This window comes from Passer domesticus, chromosome 6 (assembly GCF_036417665.1).
Source record: "Passer domesticus isolate bPasDom1 chromosome 6, bPasDom1.hap1, whole genome shotgun sequence".
NCBI lineage: Eukaryota > Metazoa > Chordata > Aves > Passeriformes > Passeridae > Passer > Passer domesticus.
The window spans coordinates 72,329,428-72,350,017 of NC_087479.1; the positions used below are offsets into that span (position 1 = coordinate 72,329,428).

The 20,590-nt window shown below is 48.4% G+C and overlaps 1 protein-coding gene across 1 annotated transcript; it reads right to left on the minus strand.

Annotated features, from left to right (window-relative positions):
* Positions 1-557: 557 nt before the first annotated feature.
* LOC135302360 (serine/threonine-protein kinase PAK 3-like) lies at positions 558-20,245 on the minus strand. The gene is made up of 15 exons (XM_064422730.1): positions 20,031-20,245; positions 18,559-18,686; positions 18,191-18,360; positions 17,304-17,375; positions 16,851-16,973; positions 16,447-16,572; positions 15,730-15,871; positions 13,500-13,563; positions 12,634-12,682; positions 11,293-11,402; positions 10,348-10,465; positions 9,414-9,513; positions 8,792-8,988; positions 8,331-8,465; positions 558-6,804 (listed from the first exon to the last, which is right to left on the minus strand). Exons 1-15 carry the CDS (start codon positions 20,243-20,245, stop codon positions 6,760-6,762), a joined length of 1,794 nt encoding a protein of 597 aa, XP_064278800.1. The 3' UTR covers positions 558-6,759.
* Between the last annotated feature and the right edge of the window lie 345 nt (positions 20,246-20,590).

Below are 20,590 nucleotides of genomic sequence, written 5' to 3' on the forward strand. Positions count from 1 at the left end.
AAATCAAAACCAAAGTTTTTAAATTGATATATATGGGAAGATCTTTTGCCAAAAATTAGGTCATTAAAAGGATGGAGCGTTCCTCAGCAGTCCTGTCCTGTTCCTGATTTGTACACAGCCCCTGGCGGGCGATAATTCCCTTCCTTGCCAGCCAGGGAATAAGGCTCTATGTTCTCTTCTGAATTGGCCATTCGTTCTTAAAGATGGAAAGTCCCCCCTTGTCGGAACCCAGGACATCCTTCTGGCAGCTCTGGGTGGCTCGAGCCCCTGGCAGGGGGCTCAGAGACCCTGGCATGAAGGCAAAGACACCTGTGCCTTTGAGGTGTCTTTGATTTTGACCCATGGAGTAAATTACCAATGTTACGTGAAGAGCTACAAGTCATGAGAGTTTAAGCAGAATAATAATTTGTCTCAGGGTGAAAGGGTAGAATTTTGGGGTTTTTAGAATGGGGGTTCAGGAGGTGACACGATCCGTCCTAAGGACATGATTCATGGAGGCTTTTTTTCACTGATGTCAGGGTGCAAAAACTGACACGACAAGGGGATTTGCAGTAAAATCAAAATACGTGTACTTTTATTAAATAGCCATAGAGAAGATGCGTTAGAGAGAGGGGAATGAAGAAAGGGAAAAGAGTAAGGAAAAGAAAAAGAAGAGAGGGAGGGCAAGGAGGTATATAGCTACCAGACGTGCAGATGACAAAGTCCCTCGAAGTCCGGTCGACGAAGAGGCCTGTCGTCTTCACGTCAGGGGAGATCTCAAAGGTATCAGTCAGGTCTAACCTTTTTTATAGTCCTTTTGAAATGGGGGAAGGGGACCCATTTCAAAATAGTCTATTGATAAAGGGTACAAGGAGTCCATCAGTAGTCCATCAGGAACAGGCATCGTCAGCAGCAGATGTCGTAGGCAGGAACTATTGTCTTCTCGGTCCAGTGGTCGCTTGCAAAACTTGCTCCGGTCCCCACGCATACCTTCCCTCACCCTACGGTGGGGATTTCAGTCTCAGTCCTTTTGGGAAAAGAGGGGAGCTTTTCCATGTAGGGGTTACACATCTCAGTCCTTGAGGGAGAACCTTCTCCCATCTCAGTCCATCTGTCACGGTGGTTGATGTACGGTGAATGGAGGGTCCTTTTGTGGTGACCTCCAGAAAGGTCATTCCAGAGAGAAAGTCCAGCCAAGTCAGAAGGGTGGAGAAATTCCAGCACTAGCGTTGCTAGGTGATGCAGGCGAAGGAGAGCACACTGCCCCTTCTTGGGTGCAGTGTTCCATGAGTTGAGCAAACACACCCGTAGGCAATAATCTGGCTTGGTGGACCAGACAGACCTGGATTTTCAGAACAGGATCTTTCCCTTTCCCCGGTGGTCTTGGCTTTCATGACGATCGAGAGGCAAAAAATGAGGGAAGTTTCGGACAGACTCTCACACGACCCCGTGACTCACGATTGTCTTGAAAGGATCTTCATCAGCAGGTCTTCAAGTCTCCTTCACGCTGGTAGCATACCTCAGAAAATAGGGACAGTATGACAGAGAGAGAGAGGAAAAGAGATTAAAAAAAGATAAGAAGAAATAAAAGAAGGGCGAAAAAGAGAATCAATTAGCAAAACAAAATCAAAACAACTTTTTTAGCAAATAATTAAATAATAATTGAAAATGATCAAAATAATAATTGGAACAAAATCACAGATTATTATCTTAAATAATTGAAAAATCACAAATGGTAATCAAATAATCAAAATAAAATCACAAATGGTCAAAAGTAAAAGCAATAATAAAATGAATATAAATTTAACAAAGTTACAAAATGGAAGATAAAAAGTTATTTCAAAACACATCTACTGATTAATAATCGTCTTGTGTCAATTGTCTTGGGGACGTCCATAGTAAAAAGGACATCAGCCAAATTGTGTGCATTAATTATGGACGTCAGTCTTGTTAACTGTTTCATCATTCTCCAATTCATGACAAACAAGATTGCTGACAAAACAAAACCAATCGAAACCAGGATCAAAAGGACAACAATAGGATGACACATGGTGTTCAGGACACTTGTGGCAGTTGGTGACCACCCAAAAAGAGTATCCCACCACTTGTGCTCGGCATCTCTCTTTACTCTTTCCCATGACACGGTGTATTTGTTTTACATTGTGATGAACAGTTACTAGGGTCTTCTGCCCATCTTTCTTGATCTTTCCCAGAATCTCAGCCAAGTCTTGGTGGAGCAGCAACTGCTTTACCAAAGTGAGGTTCATCCCAATTGGAGTAGGTATCAATTTGTGAATCAGGGTGTAATTAGATTGCAAAAGTTGGTGAGAGGTAACTGGAGCTACATAAGAGAAATCACATCCTACAATTCTGGTAAAATTACAAGCACAGAAATTTGAATGATTCTTAGTATCCACTACTACATTTTCTACAAATACAAGATCACAGGCAGTTCTAAAGCATGCACATCCATTGCCTATGTATATGAGAACCCTTTCAGAAGTCTCGTTAGGATGTATTTCAAAGTGACAGATATTCTGCTCTGTGTCCAGACAGATATCCTGGGCTATGATTGCATTGCTTTCACAGATGAACCCTTGTTGTTCACGGACAATACAAGATTCCAGATTGACAGTTTGCCATTTGTTGTTAATCTGGCGGGCCCATTCCCTATGCTCCGAAGGATAGAGAATAGCTCCGTCATGATTTATCCCTAATGCTGTAATAGGAAAAACCAAATGTACTGAAGCACTACGTATGGTTAACACAAAAGCTGTGGCCGTGTTTGAAATGGGGTTATAAGTGAAATTCACCAAATTCCACCAGGATTGGAATTCTCTTTCAAAGTCAGTAGCACTGTCCCAGATTATTTTTCAAATTTCAGTGGGAAAAGTGCCTTCTTCACCTTCCTTTTTAATTGAGGCAGCAACTGACTGCATTCACAATTGAGCCTGAATACAGCTGAGAGCCAAAGAAACATTATTTTGTGTGGCATTGAGTGCATCAATCACCAATTTGTGGTCGTTTACATTTACCTTTTCCCAATTTGGTAGTATGTTTGATAGCAGCCACTGATGTGTTAAGGATGATTGCAGTGGTTGCTGTAATTTGGTCAGATTTTCACTCATAGCGGCCAATTTGTTCAAGTTTACTTAATTTACATGTTAAGTGTAATATTATCACTTTGTGTTACCATAAAGGGAAAGGAAAACATTATATTTGTTGTACAATGCTAGTGTTATCATGGTTTCTCAGGTCTTCATGTCCCACGGAGTTCTTCTGTAAAAAATAAGCACAACAGAATCTGCCACGAAGAGGCAGAAAGAGTTAGAACAATGGGATTGTCAGAGAGGTTTTTAACACCAGTGGTACTTCCCCTACAATAGGGGGTGGTCCACCAAAACCAGGTTGTCCAGGGTAATGTGCTGGGTTCTTGAAATCATCTGGTCCGTGTAGTGAAGGAGTTATGCTTGGAGCTGTCAGGCAAAAAGCAGTGATTTTAGGACACCCATTTGCCCCCCATCTATCGTAAGGGGTGTGAGAAGTCCATTCAATCCCTTCACCTTTTGCCCAATCCTGCGCACTTTTCAAATTCCAAACCATCCCTGTATTGCTTTAACAGTATTATTTCCTGTAGCTCTTTTAAAAGCATCGGCCTGAAACAACACAAATACAAGTGTGGCATAGGACTTGATGTTAATACAGACAAGAAAATAATTCTGTCCCTTACACTGGAAAATACTACAAATGGTTAACAGTTCCTCTACCTGAGCACTGCCTTCTCCCTCTCTGTTAGCAGAAGTGGGGAAGAAAGGAGGGGTTGCTTTAATCACAGAGGCAAGCTTGTTTTGGCTGCTACCCAAGCTCTCAGTTTCTTGTATTGCTAAGTTTTTTTCTGCTTCTAGGAGAATTAAGATAACCACAGACAAACCTCTTTCCCAGGTAGAGTATCTTCTCTCAGCATCTTTGAAACTATGGGAATAAAAACCAACAGGCCTTGTTGGACCCTCGGGACCCCGCTGCCCAATGTGTACTGATAACCCTGAGGAGGCAAATCCCCACTCTACCTGAAAGGGATCTGTAGGATGGATAGGGTCCAGTGCTTGGTGAGCTGTTGCTTCAAAAATCAGCAATTGCAGTGCTTTCTCCTGAGAAAGACTCCAATCCCATTTTATCCCTTTTCTCGGCAAGTCATAAGAGGGAACAAATGGGTTATTCTGGTTACTAAGAAGTTTATCTGGTGTTTCTATAGGGGACATAGCTGCTATGGGTTTTTGAGGGAAAATTGCTATAGGTTTAAGTGTTTCTGAAAACCTTTGCATTAAAGAGGTCATAATTTTAGACTTTACAGGTGATTGCATTGGTGACTCATAGCTTGTAGTTGGTTTTCTTTCATGCATTATTTGCAAGCAGGCAGCTTTGTGAATGTTTTCCAGGAGTTGGTCAGGGGTACCAGCTATGGTTAAAAGGTTTCCCCTTTCCGAGGGGTTAAGCCCCTCTGTCCAATAAGCTATATGCTGAATTAGGGACCATGGGATGCGTCTGTCTCCCGTTGGTAAGAACACTCCATGTCCCCAGTACCCACCGGCTTCTTGTTCTGACAAATGTGTTTGAACTTTCCCAGTGAGAGATTTTGTTTCAGTTTTGTAGGAAAGAAGCCCATACTGCTTTGCAAGTTTTGTTAATTCAGTAGCAGTGTATAGGGTTTCTTTAGTGATTATATGTGGGTCAAAGTCCTCATCACTAATATAGTTGCATTCTGTTTTAATTTGAGGTTTCATGCTATTGCAACAACAGGGTTCCCCAAAATTTTTCATCAGAACTAATTCTTTTTGGAGGTAATTTTGATTAAGGTGAGAAGTTTCCTTCTCCTCTGTTTCTTTTGAGGAATCAAAGTTCTGTGAATTTTTAACATGTACCTCTCTCAAGGCAGCCCGTAATAAATTATTTTCATTTCTTTCTTCATCTAATTGTTTTTGCAAAACTCCAACTAAGTTTTGAAGGGAGTCTATTATAGCATTTTCCTCACTTCTTCGCTTAAAGCGAGTTTCTATGGCTGCTGTGAGGCAGGCTCCCAAAACTGAGCAGAGGATGGTTTTATCTTTACCAAGTTTAAATTTTGTTTCATGCTGCAGAGAACATATTCTACCAACAACATTTTCTAAATTAAACCAATTGTTCTTTGCCCAGGCCTCTCCGCCTGGTGAAGGTTTTGCATTGTGTTTAGCAAGTAGTGTGTAAAAATCAGTTTTTGCCTTGGCACCAAAATCTTCATTCATCTTGTGAAGGGACTAGGGACCACAACAGGGAGGTGTTTTCGGTTACACAATCACACACTGTGTTTTCCCTTCACTCAACTTTTTCCCTGGGTGGCTGAAGAGACAGAGTCAATCTGGGAGGCCCTGCTTAGTTTCTTCGAGGTGTCTCTTCCTTTCCAGACAGTTAAACACACTCTTACAACAGAAACAGTTGTTTTTTTGGTTTTTTTTCCCCCTTTTGCACCAAGAGATCTTTTGTGATATTCTGGAGACAGAACCCTCAAAAAGAGTTTGGAGGATGCTTTTTCCGCCTTGGTTTGTGCAGTATGCGGGAAATTCGAATCACAGCCCTTGCTTTCTAAATCCGTTCAACCCCTTTCGGGAAACTTGACGGTTTAGGTGCGGCTGCTGTGAAACGTCCTTCCCCTGTTACAAACTACACGTAACCTGCAGACACCTCCGTCCCCAGAACCCAAGATCCGTGACCCAAGATCCAATTTATTACACGATCCGTCCTAAGGACATGATTCGTGTAGGTTCTTTTTCACTGATCTCAGGGTGCAAAAACTGACATGACAAGGGGATTTGCAGTAAAATCAAAATACATGTACTTTTATTAAATAGCCATAGCAAAGATGTGTTAGAGAGAAGGGGAATGAAGAAAGGGAAAAGAGTAAGGAAAAGAAAAAGAAGAGAGGGAGGGCAAGGAGGTATATAGCTACCAGACGTGCAGATGACAAAGACCCTCGAAGTCCGGTCGACGAAGAGGCCTGTCGTCTTCACGTCAGGGGAGATCTCAAAGGTATCAGTCAGGTCTAACCTTTTTTATAGTCCTTTTGAAATGGGGGAAGGGGACCCATTTCAAAATAGTCTATTGATAAAGGGTACAAGGAGTCCATCAGTAGTCCATCAGGAACAGGCGTCGTCAGCAGCAGATGTCGTAGGCAGGAACCATTGTCTTCTCGGTCCAGTGGTCGCTTGCAAAACTTGCTCCGGTCCCCACGCATACCTTCCCTCACCCTACGGTGGGGATTTCAGTCTCAGTCCTTTTGGGAAAAGAGACGAGCTTTTCCATGTAGGGGTCGCACGTCTCAGTCCTTGAGGGGAGAACCTTCTCCCATCTCAGTCCATCTGTCACGGTGGTTGATGTACGGTGAATGGAGGGTCCTTTTGTGGTGACCTCCAGAAAGGTCATTCCAGAGAGAAAGTCCAGCCAAGTCAGAAGGGTGGAGAAATTCCAGCACTAGCGTTGCTAGGTGATGCAGGCGAAGGAGAGCACACTGCCCCTTCTTGGGTGCAGTGTTCCATGAGTTGAGCAAACACACCCGTAGGCAATAATCTGGCTTGGTGGACCAGACAGACCTGGATTTTCAGAACAGGATCTTTCCCTTTCCCCGGTGGTCTTGGCTTTCATGACGATCGAGAGGCAAAAAATGAGGGAAGTTTCGGACAGACTCTCACACCTTGTCATCTCCTTTGCTTCTTGCATTCCCTTGCTGCAGGGATAGCAGCAATCAGGCTGTCAGAAGAGGCTTAAGAGAGGCTCCGCTGATTGCAGAAATGGATGCTGCCCAAAGGGAAAAAGAAACAAAACAAACCAAATTAAAAGAGACAAAGGAAAAAGGAACCATTCTTTTCCAAACTGAGTTCCTAACAGGGTTGAGCTGGATTCCTCCAGCACCCAGAAATACACAGACATGGGACTGAGGGCACCAGCAGCATGTCTGCCTTCATGTCCAGCATGCTGCTGTCACAGGCAAACACGGCCCAGAACTGCACTAGTCCATTCCTCATGGTGTCGTCACTTGCTGGGATTTTTGTCCTGCTATCACTGTGGGATTGCTGCTTGCTGTCCTAAGGATTTATTCCTTTCAGGAAAGTCAACAGATTTATTCAAGCTCCTCTTTTCTACAGACATGGGCTCTTTGAGTGTCCAAGAGAGATGTGGGGTATAAGGCATTCCTCAAGAGACTCCCAAAAGCTCTGAAAAATGTTGATCCCACGTGTTGATCTCAGCTAAGCTGGACATTCAGGTTTTCAGCAGCAAGCCAGGAGCAAGGACACAAGCAGCAGGGTGCAGATGTACTCAGCTCTGACTTGCAGGAAGAGCAGTGTCTGCCTCAGCACGCCCCACTCCCTCCTGTGCTGGCTGGCATCTTCCTTCACAGCAGGCACAGCCAAGGAAGTGGCCTGGTCACCAGCTCCTTGTCTGCCACCAAACCTGGCAGCAAAGCCACAGCCATTCTCATCTACTTGATGGGGCCAGGCAGCACATGGGGCTGGCACAAATCCTGCACAGCTGTGCCTGTTTGGCTGGCAGAAACCTCCAAGGGTGGGCCAGGCGGGACAAGCTGGGTGCCCTCGGATGCTCACAGTGAGCTCCAACCCAGCTCCCCCATTCCCACAGACCAATCTAAAACCGTTTGGCAGGGACTGCTTTCATTGTGTTCCTCAAGCCCCCATCCCCAGCATTGCAATACTTCAGTTCCTTTGCTACCAGGCAAACCTGAATACAGCACCTGAGAGCAAAAGAGGGACACAGAAATGACCAGAAGGTGGGAGCTCTCCTCTGAGGAAGGGCTGGGAGCCTTGTGCCTGTTTATCCTGGAGAAGAGCAAGCCCCAAGGAGACTTTTCAATAGTTTCAGGGGCTTCTAGGAAAGTTGGGGACATTTCTTTTAGCAGGGCCAATTGCAAGAGGACAAGGGGGAACGGCTTTAAGCTAAAAGACACTCAATTCAGATTGGCTCTGAGGAAGAAACTGTTTGTGAGGAGAGTGCTGGAACACTGGCACAGGCTGCCCAGAGAGCTGGGAGGAGCCCCAAACCAGCAACATTCAAGCTCCGCTTGGATGGGCCTCTGAACAACCTGATCTACTTGAAGATGTCCTTGCCAGTGGCTGGAGTTCTGGGCTAGATGACTTTCACTGGTCCCTTCTAACCTCAAGCAGTCAAGATCCTACTTGGTTTTCATTTGAAAAGCACCCAGAGTGGAGATTACTCTGTGGGGGGCCCATCTGATTCCCTGGAGTTTGGCCAAGGAGCAAACCCTGGCAGGGAACAGCTGTTTGGCCTGCAGCCGCTTTGCCTTGTACCTGCAGAAGTTCCTTGGCAGAGCCTCGCCTGTCCACATCCATCTGCAGGCAGCAGCCCAGAAATTCACACAAGCCAGGGGGTAGCCTGAGCTGGTGCAGATTTGGAACCCCTTGCTTGCCTATCAGGTAGCTGGCCTGAAGCAAAAGGAAACATGAGACTCTACGTGATTCTTCCATATCCTTCAGGGCTCACCTAGACCCCATCTTTAAAACTCCAGTCTGCAGTGGCAATTTCTTGCCCAGCAGATGCTTAGAGATGAGCCTTGTCTCCCAAAGGAAAAAAGGCCCCAGTGCAGACCCAGCTATTCCAGCACCAGGTCTTGCCTTGACGGCTGATGTGAGCCCCAGAGACCTTTTTTGAAGTGGCCCTTGCTGGAAGCACTTCAAGCTGTGGGAATGGGATTTTCTCTAATGGACTGAGAGCAGAAGGACACGGCTATCTGAGCACATTTGCACCTTACCTTGACACTGGTCTCCTGCATATAAGGAGCCTCTCCTGTGGCCATTTCTATCCCCACAATGCCAAGGGACCAGGTGTCCACTTTGGGGCCGTAAGGCTCTCTTCTCACCACCTCGGGTGCCATCCAGTAAGTGGTCCCGACCATCAACCTCCATTTCCTGTGCTCAGGGCTGAGCACAGCACAGAGGCCAAAATCAGCTGAGGAGGAAAACAAACACTGCTTCAAGTAGGAAACCAAGGAAAAGGGCTTCTCACTCTCAGTCCCAGAACGCAGTGCTTAATGGACCTAGAAAAGCAGCTGGGCTCTCCTTCCTCAGGGCTGCAGCCAAGGACATGGGCAATTGTACAGGTAACAACCCGCCCAGGATTCCCACAAAACTTTGGCTTTTCCTCATTGCCCTGAACGTTTACACTGTAACTCTCTCCCTTTGGAAGGAACACCCACAAACCAAAGTTACTCTGGATACCTGGTTGCTCTCTAGACCACTCAGCACCTTCCAGCTGCGGCCTGGGCTTGCGCAGCGCTCCCTGCACTCTCAGCAGCCACTGCTGGCACCCGGCACCTCTCCAAAGCAGCCCCACGCCGCCTCCCCGCAGCGCTGCGCCTGAGCAGGAATACCCACCCAGCTTGACGGAGCCATCCCGGCCCAGAAGGATGTTGTCGCTTTTGATGTCTCTGTGGATCACCTGCTTGGCATGAAGGAAAGCCAGGCCTTGCAGGCACTGCCAGGGGAAAAAGAAAGAGGAGGCCAAGAGTTAGCCTGATCTGATTTCATCACATGCAAAAGGAGGCTGCTCCTGAAGATTCACAGATCTCCAAGGAGCAGTGAGTGCTGGCAGGAGGAAGAGCTTGCTGCTGCAGCACTAGGAGAGCAGGATCTTTCCAAGGGAAGGCATATTAGCTTTGGAGGGGGAAGCATCAGTCAGTCGTTGCTCCAGACTGTCCCCTGCAAAGCCAGTCAGAATGAGCGCTGCTGCAGCGGATGCGCTCTCCCCGTCCGGACGACAAACAATGGTTTGTCAAAAGAGGGAAACGTCCCTGCCTTGGATACCAAGGGGATCACTGTCGGGTGGGAGACTGGAGGACAAGGGTTCTACGGCTGCCTCGACAGCAGACTTGGAAGTAGCTCTTTTGTCAGTTTGCAGCAGCAAGCACCATGCTGGGTGCCGTGCCATCCTTTGGAGTGGAGACCTGTGACAGATGAGTCTCTCTTTGGCTTGGCCTCTGGTTTAAATCTCTCACAGCAGCACCTTTGCACTTACAGGCAAAGAAGGCAGTGCAGAAAGGCTCTGGGCAAAGGCTTGGGGAGGCAAAGTGCAGAACAGAAAATAAAAAGGAAAAAGAGACAGAGAGTTCAATGATGGTGGATAAGAGTGAAGAACAGAGTACAGGAAGGGCAGGGACACTGGCAGGCACTTCAGTCCAGATGCTCTTTCTTCTCTGAAGCAGAAGAGCAACACAGAAAGAAAGCTCTGAACATGGAATCACTCACTTTGCAGTGCTTTCAAAGGACTAGCCTTGTCCAAGCCATCCCAAGCACAAGCAGGACCCCTTACCTCCCGACACACTGTTGCTATGTGTCCTACAGCCATCCTTCTCACAGTGACCACATCAGCTAAGGAGCCTCCATCCATATATTCCAACACCAGCAGGACAGCCTCATCCACAAGGTAGCTGCAAGAGGAAAGCAACAGCGTGGAGCTGAACGTGCACAGCTAAATTGCTGTGGGGAAGAAAAGACTACAGCTGAGTTTTGTTTCCAGGTCACTGGTAAATGAAGATGGAATCAAATGAAGACACACTCCACCTAGGCTAGCCAGTGCCTGCCATCTGTGCCACCTAAAGGAGGAAGGCACATCCATGGAAAAGGAGACGGCTTAGGTGGCAAGCAGGGGAAAAAGGAGGTTTAGTGAGGAAAAAGATAAATCTGGAAGTGGGCACATCCCAGCAGCTGCTTCATCATCTTCAGACACAAATTGCACCATTCCCTCCAGCAGCAAGGAGACACAGTTTTCACAGCTTTTACTAAAGGCAAGTGGGTGTTCAGCACTGCCAACACCCTTTGGAAAACCTTGCAGAAAGGACAGTCACAAACAGGAAAACAATTTCAGACCTGGCAAATTATGTGTCTCCTAGCCTAGTCTTTTGGCATGCAAGGCTATGGAAAATAGTGGGAACAGCACAAGGGAAATAATCTCTGGCATGTTTTCTCCTCCAACACTTGGAAAAAATCATGCCCCAAACCAGCAAAACCACATGCAGCAAGTGAACATACAGGCTGCTGGCTTAGTAAGAGAGCCAGGTTTCTGAGATCAATCTTCAAGCTGTTTATGTCAGGAAGCATTCATGGGGACAGAATGTAAACTCCTCCCATGCCTGGTGCAGGAGTGGATTGATGTTCATTGAAAGATCCATTTTCTGCCAGTGGCTAAAGAGCTTTTAAATCTTTGCCTTGCAAGTATGGAAATGAACATTCCCAGAAAATCACCAGAACTACTTACCTTTCTAAGTAGCTGACAATATTGGCGTTCTTATTTTCTCTCATGAGCAGGATTTCTTTTAATATTCCCTCACAGCCCTGGTGCTGGAGATAAAGTTCCTTTACAGCCACCTACAATGACATCAAAAGCTCTTAGGGACAGACATGACCAGAGCCTCTTTCTCTGGCACTCATGGGCCTGGATGCCTTGTCACCTTGGAAAAAAGGGACTCTAAACCATCAACCACAAAGCGCTAACACCACCCTCTGCACCCGCAGGCTTCTCAAACAGACTTTGTTTAGCACTACTATTATCATTTACACACGCTTTGGAAGCCAAAAGTAATTTTGCTCCTGTGAAGAGACGGCTGCCAATTCAATTGTGTGCCAGAGTAAACACATAAAACATGATGGGGAAAATGCTGTCAAAAAAGAACTGCAAAGTGACTCAAGGTAAAGTTACAATCCCAGCACATCCTCACTTCTTCAGTTTGGCTTTTGCAAGTTTGAAGAACAATCTTTAGACTTGAAATTATTGAATGGGTTTAAAAATGAATACCTCTTTCTGTGGTACACTATGGATGTGCCCCAAGTTCTAAGCACAGGGCTTGGGGCTTTTGGACGCCTCCGAGACCTCCCTCCAAGTGCAGTTCCTGAGCACAGCTCTGCAGCTGGATAAGGAACTACCTTCTCTAATTCCTTACTATCAAGGAAGATGGAATGTATTTCCTGAGAGTCAAAAAGGAGAATTCAGGACTTGGAACTTCTAGCCCCAAAGAGCAGCAAGACTCTCCAAGACACCACCATGCCTGTTCAGAACAGAGAGCATCTCTCTAGTGGAACACAGGATCAACACAAGGTTGTATTATTTAAGGCTCTTCATCAACTTCTTCTCATTCATCTGTGCATGTGTCCCTCTGTGTGTGTAGGTGTGTGTGTATGTGAACTAGGTTCCCTAGGACTGAAAGGCAAAACTGTGCTTCAGACAAGATCTCTCTTTCTGAAGGGCTTGCATTGTATTTTCCAACTGAATCACGTGATAGAAAACAAAATATCTGTGTCTGATCCTGGGCTTAAGAGGAATTGGGCTGGAATGATGGCTCTTGCCATCAGCTAATCTATGCATATTTATCCAGTAAGTCCAAGCTAGCGTGTCCTCTGAAAGAGACCACGGCCATCCTTGCATTCATTCAGGTAGGTAGGAAGGACAAAGTCTGTCCCAAATGCATTTTGCAGCCTGCCTCTAGACAGACTGCTTCTGCAGAACAGCCTCTGCAGCACAGACAGGCGGCCCAAAGCTCTGGCCACAGATCACATCACAGGGAAAGCACTCAAGAGCTGCAAGATCTGCACGGGCACTCACCGCTTGTCCTGTGGCAGTGTCGAAGGCCTTATAAACAGCTCCAAAGCCCCTAGAATCAGAACAGTGGCAAGAACAGAGAAGTTGTTCAGTGCTGAGGAGCAAAAGGCAGCCCAGGCAGGAGCTCTGTGCTGCCTGCAGTGGCTCTAAAACACTGGGCTTTGTCTACTCTTCAGCCAAGGGCACAGCAGCCCAGCAGCCCTCTGCCATGCAGAGTGTCCAAGAGAAAAGCTGGCTCCCACAGGAAGAAAAAGGGCTGCTAGAAATCTCCAATGTACACAGTAGGTTATGCATGTGGGGGGGTTTTCTTTGCCTTTTTCTTCTTGTGTCTGTGCCTGTGACGTGCCTTTCCAGGCAATGAAACACACAGTGCTGCTGGTCCTTCTCACTGCTCTCTTTTCATCCTACCTGCCAAACTCAGGCAATGCCACACAGCCTTTCTTATTTTCCTGACCACTGAATATTGTTTCCAGAAAAATACTACTAAGAAATGCTACTGAGAGCTGTTATTTGACAGCTGTCTGGTGGGAAACAACACATAAAACCTGCTCTCTCAGGTTTTCCTTCCTTCATGAGTGTGGCCATATTACTTTGAATCATACAAAACCATGTCTCCTGGGAAAATAGGCAAACTGGTGCCACATCTTGGAGGGACAGGAGGGCTTCCAGGTCCTGCTCCTTGAGGCAGCCAAGACATTGTCAGCATCCACTTATCTTTGATGATGCCTTGTACTGCCTCAGTAGTGAGACAGGGACAATCTGGAGCCAGGCTCTGAAGATGCTTGCAGCTTGCCTGACTTCCCACGTGCCATTGCACCACCAAAATTCCTGGCCTGTGGTTCTGTAGAAATAAGTGTGACTGCACTCACCCACTGCCAAGATGTTCCCATCCAGTGTACTTTTTTTCTGGATCTTCCACACTCACCACACACCCTGAAAGAAACAAAATGCAAGAAGCAAAGTTCAAAACAGAGAGATTGAGCTTGCAGGAGATCTGAAACCCAGCTCCACTCTCTGGGGCTCTGAGCAATTTGTGGTCTTTTGGCTAACGATAACATCAACAAGAACAACAACAACAGCAGCCCCAGCAAGACAGGCAGCTCTGCACAGAGTCTGATTCTCCCACACTCCTTTGCAGGGTTGCCTTGAAGGGAAACTAAGCCCATGGAAAAACCATCAGAGCAGACAGAAATCAGAAGACAAACTGGCACCAAGGCAAGCGGCTGTCATCTACAAATGGGGAGGAGGGCTGAAAAATCAGGAGCCTTCATTTTCTTGGGAAGAAACACTCTCTTGTGAGATTCAGCACAAGATTACATACTTCCAAAGATTCAGTGCACCCTGGGATCTGGGATGAATTTTTATCAACATCTGCTTTTTGCAGAGCAGAAAGAATATTGCAAAGTGAATTCCAGGAGAGGAGGGGATGTTCCCTTCCTCTCAGCAGTTTGCCTAAAGAATGCCTTGACATTTTCAGAGAACAGCAGCTCATGCTACATCCAAGAACAATGACTCTAAGAATTAGAACCCTTTTATTTAGGAGCAGGCTAAGTTCTGAAGACCACTTTGCCTGTTCCTCATTTAGTGAAGAACTACAAGTGCTGGTCTTCAGCCTGGGCTGCAGCAGCCACGGGCACTGGACTTGGCCCCTTGAACAGCACCCACGTGCCCCATCTTCCCAAAGGGCACAGCCCAGACGGGTCACAAGGACAGCGCCGCTCCTCAGGCGCTGCCGTGACACAGACACCTGCACAAAGGAGATGCTGATCCTCTCACCAGCCCAGGCAAAGCTGCAGCAATGGGGCGCCAGCTGCAACCCCACAGCTGAGGAAGGCTCCAGCCCCTGCAGGCACAGCAGCTGTCAGTGGCAGGGCAGGTATGACAAAAAGCTTGGCAAAGCCCACGAATGGCCACTGACAGCCACTGTCAAGAAGCCAGAGGCACACCCAGCTCTGTTACAAGCTGTTGACCCCACTCAAGGCAGAACATGGTTGTCTTTCTCTTCAGACCCACAGAGGAGTCAATCAATCCACCTTTTGTCCCAACAGCTGATGGCAGACACTGAGTAAACTGGGCTCTGCTCTGTGCCTGACCCGTTAGTCTCTGACAGCACTGCACTGGCAGCTATTACTAGTTGTAAGAAGCAACTCAGCTGTACTGCAGAGTCACCAAGGGCTTGGTGTGCTTTCCTAGAGTGCAGGAATCTGTGCAGGGATTGAGGCCAACGCTTAGTATTCCAAGAGTGTTTATCAGCTGGGCATTAGCAGTGACAAAGTGCCTGGTACTGCAGGAACATGCAGCAGAGGGGCTGCAGGCTTCCTCCTGAGAATTGCCTGCAGGGCAGTTCTATCTGGAAATGCCACATGGATGTGTCTCTTTGATGCATCTTCCTAGGCATACAACTAAAATATCCAACAGGGATTGTAAAAAAACGTCCTTCTTCTTTTGGGGCACAATGAAAACAACACTTCCTATCTGATACCTTGGGATTGTTCTAAGAATGTAACATTTTAACTTTTAAGGCACATTGAAAAGACCTCTTCTCTCTCTGTGCTGTCACCTCATGTTATCTTCCAGGAGGTCAGGCTAACCAAAATGTAGAATTCTTATCAAACCCAAACTGTAGAAGGAACAGTAGAAGTACTAACAGTCATAAAAACAACACCAGCATTAAACCAGCCCCACAGACAATCAAGTTCTGGGAAGTATTTTGTCTCCAATGGCTGGTGACAGGTCAGGAGTCTAAAGGGAATCTAGGAAGCCAAATGTTCTCATCAGTTTGGCCAGACTAGCACACACACCTTCACGGAGGCATTGGCTGGGTTGCAGCCTTCTGCTGCTTGCAAAACAATCCCTGCTTTTGTCTTGACTGCACAGGGAAGCTCAGGCAAAGCCCACCCACTCCCAGCTGCCCTCAAAGGCAAAAGGAATGCCCCAAAGTGCTGCCTGGCTGCCCCCAAGCACAACACTTGCTTCTGTAGGGAGTCCAAAATGTCTGTCTGACACCAAAGGCAGGAGGAACATGTGCTCCAGCCCATGCTGAGGCACACACACCCCATAAAACACTGCTCAGTCACACAAGAAATCCCCAGGATGTACTCAGCAGCTTCAGGAACTGCTTCTCTCTCTCCTGGCTTGAGTGGGCCGAGCTGCTCATGCTCTGGTTTTCAGGCTGTGGAGAGGAGGCTTCTTGGCAGGATGCTGCTGCACCAGCAGCTTCGATGGCAGATCCTGCGTCCACCTGGGAGAAGAAATTTGTTTGTGTCAGAAAGGTGCTTGGCAGAGATGTCCCAGACAGAGCATTTCAAAGGCAAGCCCTTAGGAACAGCACTGGTGTTAGGCTGCAGGCTGAGCTGTCAACTCTTCCTCCTCAAGTCAAACCCACACAAGCAGTCAGAGACTACAGCTTGTCACAGCCAGCCGTGGAGGAGAGCGTGAAAGGGAAAGAGCAACTTTACACTTCAGCCCGTTCTGAGGACTGCAGTCACCATGGACAGGGACAACTTGCTCAGAATCTGTGTGGGTCACCATGCTCACCTGAACAAACCCCTCAAAAAACAAAGGGAGCACTAAGAGGCCAGCAGAAATACATTCACAGGATTGCTGGCCCACTGGCCAAAGCACTTGCCCTGCTGCCCAGGGCAGCAGCTGAGATTCAGCAGCCCAGGAAGTGTCCTTCTCTCCAGCTGCCATGGAGCCCACAGAGCACGGCGGTCAGAGACATTGCCCCCATCCACTGCTGCTCTGCAGGGGAAAGGCAGCAAGGGCAGAGACCACTTGTTGCAGGACTGCAGTGCCTCCTGTTCTTTCACTCACCTGCTTTTCTTCAGCCAGCCTGCACTGCAGCAGGACCTTGTGCATCCTTTCCATTTCCTCTTGGTGCCTCTTCTCCATTGCCATCATCTTCCTCTCAGCTTCCTGCAGCTCAGCCTGCAGCATGACCTTGATATTCCATCAAGAGAAATCTTACTGGCACCTGCCATCACACTCAGGTTTCCTCTTTTCCAGTCTCTAAAGCACTTCTATTCAGCCACTTCTTTCTGCTTCTTTACCCAGCTCTCACCCTTCCATCCCAGCTCTTCTTCCTGCTGCTCAGCACTGGAGCCTGCCAGGCTCTGTGCTTCCAGTGCCTGCAGTAGTCCTTGCCTCCCCTTCCTCAGATCTCCAGTTCCTGCCCCCATCACTGCCCTTCCCTCTGCTGCCTGCCTACTCAGGCTCACCTGCCCGTTCTGCCACTGCTCATTCAGCCTCTGCCTCAGCTGCTCACTTTGCTTCAGCTCTCTCTGCAGCTGGTACACCTTGTGGATGACAGCAATCTTCTGACGCTGCTCTTCCTGCAGCATCTGCACACAAAGGAAGAGAAGATGGCTTTAAACTTCCCACACTCCACTTGTGTGGCAACCAAGACTGATGTGCTCTCGCTTTCCAAAAGCATTTTGTTCTCATGCTCGTATTTCTAAGGGGCCAGCTAAGAGACAATGCCACCCAGACAGACAGTGCCCAGGGAAGCAGTGCCCATAGGGAGCACAGAGGAGTCCAAAACAGCACACAAACTCTCTTTCCACACTCTGTGCCTCTTGACTGCCTCTGCTTGGTAGCTTTTCTTCTTCAGCTTGCATGATGCCAATTTCCTGCTTCATCTCAAGCAGCCTTTTCTCCTGCTCCCTCTGTACCTCCGCCAGGAAGTTTGCCCATTCCTCCAGCTGCTTCCGTGCCTCCACATGCTGCTCTTCCAGTTGTCTCTCCTGATGAGGGGAAGAGACAATTCCTGATGAAGTCCAAGCAATGCTCCCCATAGAGAGAAATGGAAGCTCCATCCCTCCAACAACCCCCCCACCTGGAAAGTGCACATGAGTCATGACTTTGTGCCCTCCAGCAATGCTGTTCTAACCCAAAATGTAGAGGGAGTGTCAGCAGGTGGAAGGAAGGAGATGCCACCTTCCTTCCCTGCTCTCATGGCTGCCTGTTTTCTAGCCCCTCTCTCCTCAGCATTTCTGCCTGTTCTCAGAGGCTCTGTGCTCACATTCCCCCTGCCCTTTGATCAAGGAAGAGCTGCACATGGACTGCAGGATGAGGATGAGGCCAGCGCCTCCATGATCCAGTCACAAGGCAGGCCACCAGCTGAAATACCAGCAACACGGGGCCTCTTGCATATGATTCAGGCCCAAAGACATCTGTCCACCATGGGAGGACAGAAAGCAAGGAACCCAGTTGCTGGGACTGCAGTTGGCAGCAAGGTCAGCAGCCGCCTGCTGCATGGCACAAGGCTGTGGGGAAGATCCTGCCCCTTCGCTGCCATGCTTTGGGTGGCGACCACCCAGCCTCCTGGGGAACTTGGCTGATGCCCATCCTCAACCTGTGGCTGCATATACTGTCCCAGCATTGTCCTCTGGCTCTTCACAGGCCTTCAAGTATGAGCCCTTGAAGGCCCCTGCTGCCTGGCCCAGCAACGTCTGGCCTACAGCAGATGCTTGCGGCCATGTCACATACTCAGGCTGCTCTTCTGCTGAGCCAGCCCACCAAACCTGCCTGAAATCTTCAGGGGCCTCTTGTTTCTTACCAGTTCTCTCATGAGATTCCTTTTTTCCTCTTCCTGGGCAGATTGCCAGAGTCTCAGAGCCTTGCAGCACTGCTCTTGTGCCCAGCGGAGCTGTTCAGCCATGTCTTCACATTGCTGCTGGCTGAGAGCTCTTACAGCCAGCAGCTCACGATGAAGGCCCCTCACATCCTCTGCAAACATGACACACGGCAGCAGTCAGACACTCCACAAGCAGAGCAATCTGCTGGCCTTAAGCCCTTCCAGTTTCAGGCAAGGAGGGACCTGCCCTCAGCTGCTTCACTGCTCAGAAGCCCTGCGCACAGAGCTGCCTTCGCAGCCACTGCACTGGGCAGGGCCATCAGCAGAAACAAAGCGCACCAGGCTCTCACCCAGTATCGCCTCCTTGGCCTGCCTGGCCCTGCACACTTGGGCTTCCACACGGCTCCTGGCTATCTCCAGCTCCCATATGTGCTGCTCAGCCTCCAGCAGGCTGCTTTGCAGGCTCTCCTTCTCTGACCTACAAGGCGTGAAGATGAAGAGCAATTGTTCCTGGCACACAGGGGCAGCTTCTCCAGTAAGATGTGCCTTAAGATCCCTACACCTTAGTATGCAAAATGGCTTGCATGGAAAGTCAGATACAGCAGGACTATCTTGCCACTTTACATAGCAAATCAGGCCCCTCCAGGTGACTGGGCAGCCTTTCCTCATGACCTAGCCCACCTCAGTTTGGTCTCAGCAACCAAAGCTGAAATTGCTGTTGCCTGACCTATCACACACGGGTGTGCCCACCAAGTATCTGCAAAGGGACAAAAGCCCAGCCTTTGCTCACAGCCCTGAGCTCATCAGCACTTCCAAGTCACTCTGCAGGTGCAGGACAGAACAGGGCTCTCCTGGCTGACTCCTCAATGCTCATGCCATTCATAGTGGACGTATAGGTACTTTGTTGGCCAGGCACTCTCTAAGTAAAAGGGACTAAAGGAATTCACCAAACCATATAGCAAAACCTCTGGCTTCTAGCAGCATGAGTAGGAAACCAGAAGTAGGTTTCTATCTGCACAAGAACTCTCTAGGAGGAGGGACAGATATCCGGCCAATTAAATTACTGGAATTGGATGAACAAGACCAATTGCTACCTTTATTTTTGGCTAACTAAGCCAGCAGTGCCCAAATATCTGGGCACTCTTTAAAAAGGAAGAACAATCAGCCAAAAAGATCCTTGACAGGTTACAGAGGTGACTGGACAAGTGGGCAAGAATCAGTGCGCAGCAAGAATCCCCAGACACTGTCAAGAAGTCACAAGACCTTTCCCTTCTGCTGCTGCTGCTGTTTGTAAGCAGTTCTAGGTTCTGCACCATCCATCACAAGAGTCAGCTCTGCAGGCTCTCAAGATTTTCAGCATGACCCTCCAGCTTCACCTGAAGCGTCAGCGCCCTACTCACAACACATCTAAGAGCCTTGAATTCCAAAAACCCCATGTCAAACAACTTGGCAAGCAAAGATTGATGGTCAGATGCACTGAAGGAGAAAGCAAAACCAGAGGGAAACTTCTGGATTCAGCAAACATCTGCACAGTGTTCCTGGTCCTCAACTGAGTGCCAAGTTGGCTTGCTTTGCACTTGTCACAGGAATGTGCAAGGGGTCCCAAGCAGGCACACATAAAAAGCTTTGAGAGCTTGAGCTGGCAGAAAAGTAATATTCACATCACAGTATCCTTCCCTTTTTGCTCGTGTCTCTTTGCTTCTCTGCCAGAGAAACATCTGGAGAGCACACAGCAGGCAGTAAATCCTGGCATAATGCTCACCACCTTTGTAACTACAGACCTTCAGTAATGTCCCACCCAGGGTCTCCTCCCTGCCTTTACCTGGCCTCTGCCAGCTGCTCTGAAAGGCCTCGCAGGTCCCGCTCCGTGGCTGCCAGTCGGGCTTCCAGGGCAGCGTTCTCCTGTGCCAGCACTGCCTTCTCTCTGCACACCTGGGACAGGGTGTGCCCTTGGCGGGAGAACTCCTGCAGCAGCTTCTCCAGACCCCTGTGGGCTGGCCGCTGCCGGCGGAAAACCTGGCAGTGGGGGGGCACCATTTTTCAAGAGGAACAACAACAACAACAACACAGGCTCGGTCTCAGCTTGCTGCCAGAAGCAGCATTCGGGGGAGTCTTGCTAGGACAAATCCCTCTCCCACAGGTGCTGCCTAGGAACAAGGTGAGCGTACCTTTGGCACTGCCAGAGGAACCGCTTCCTTCAGCAGATCCCTCTGAGGCTGCCATTCCTCCGCTGTCGGTGCTGCCACTTCAGACGCCCTCTCTAGTGAGGAGTGGCGCTTTCTCTCAAATGCAGCCAACTCCTTCCACCTACGGCAAGCAGACAGACAAACAAGCCTTTAATTGCAACACAGTCTCCTTGCAAGACCAGGACTGCATACCATG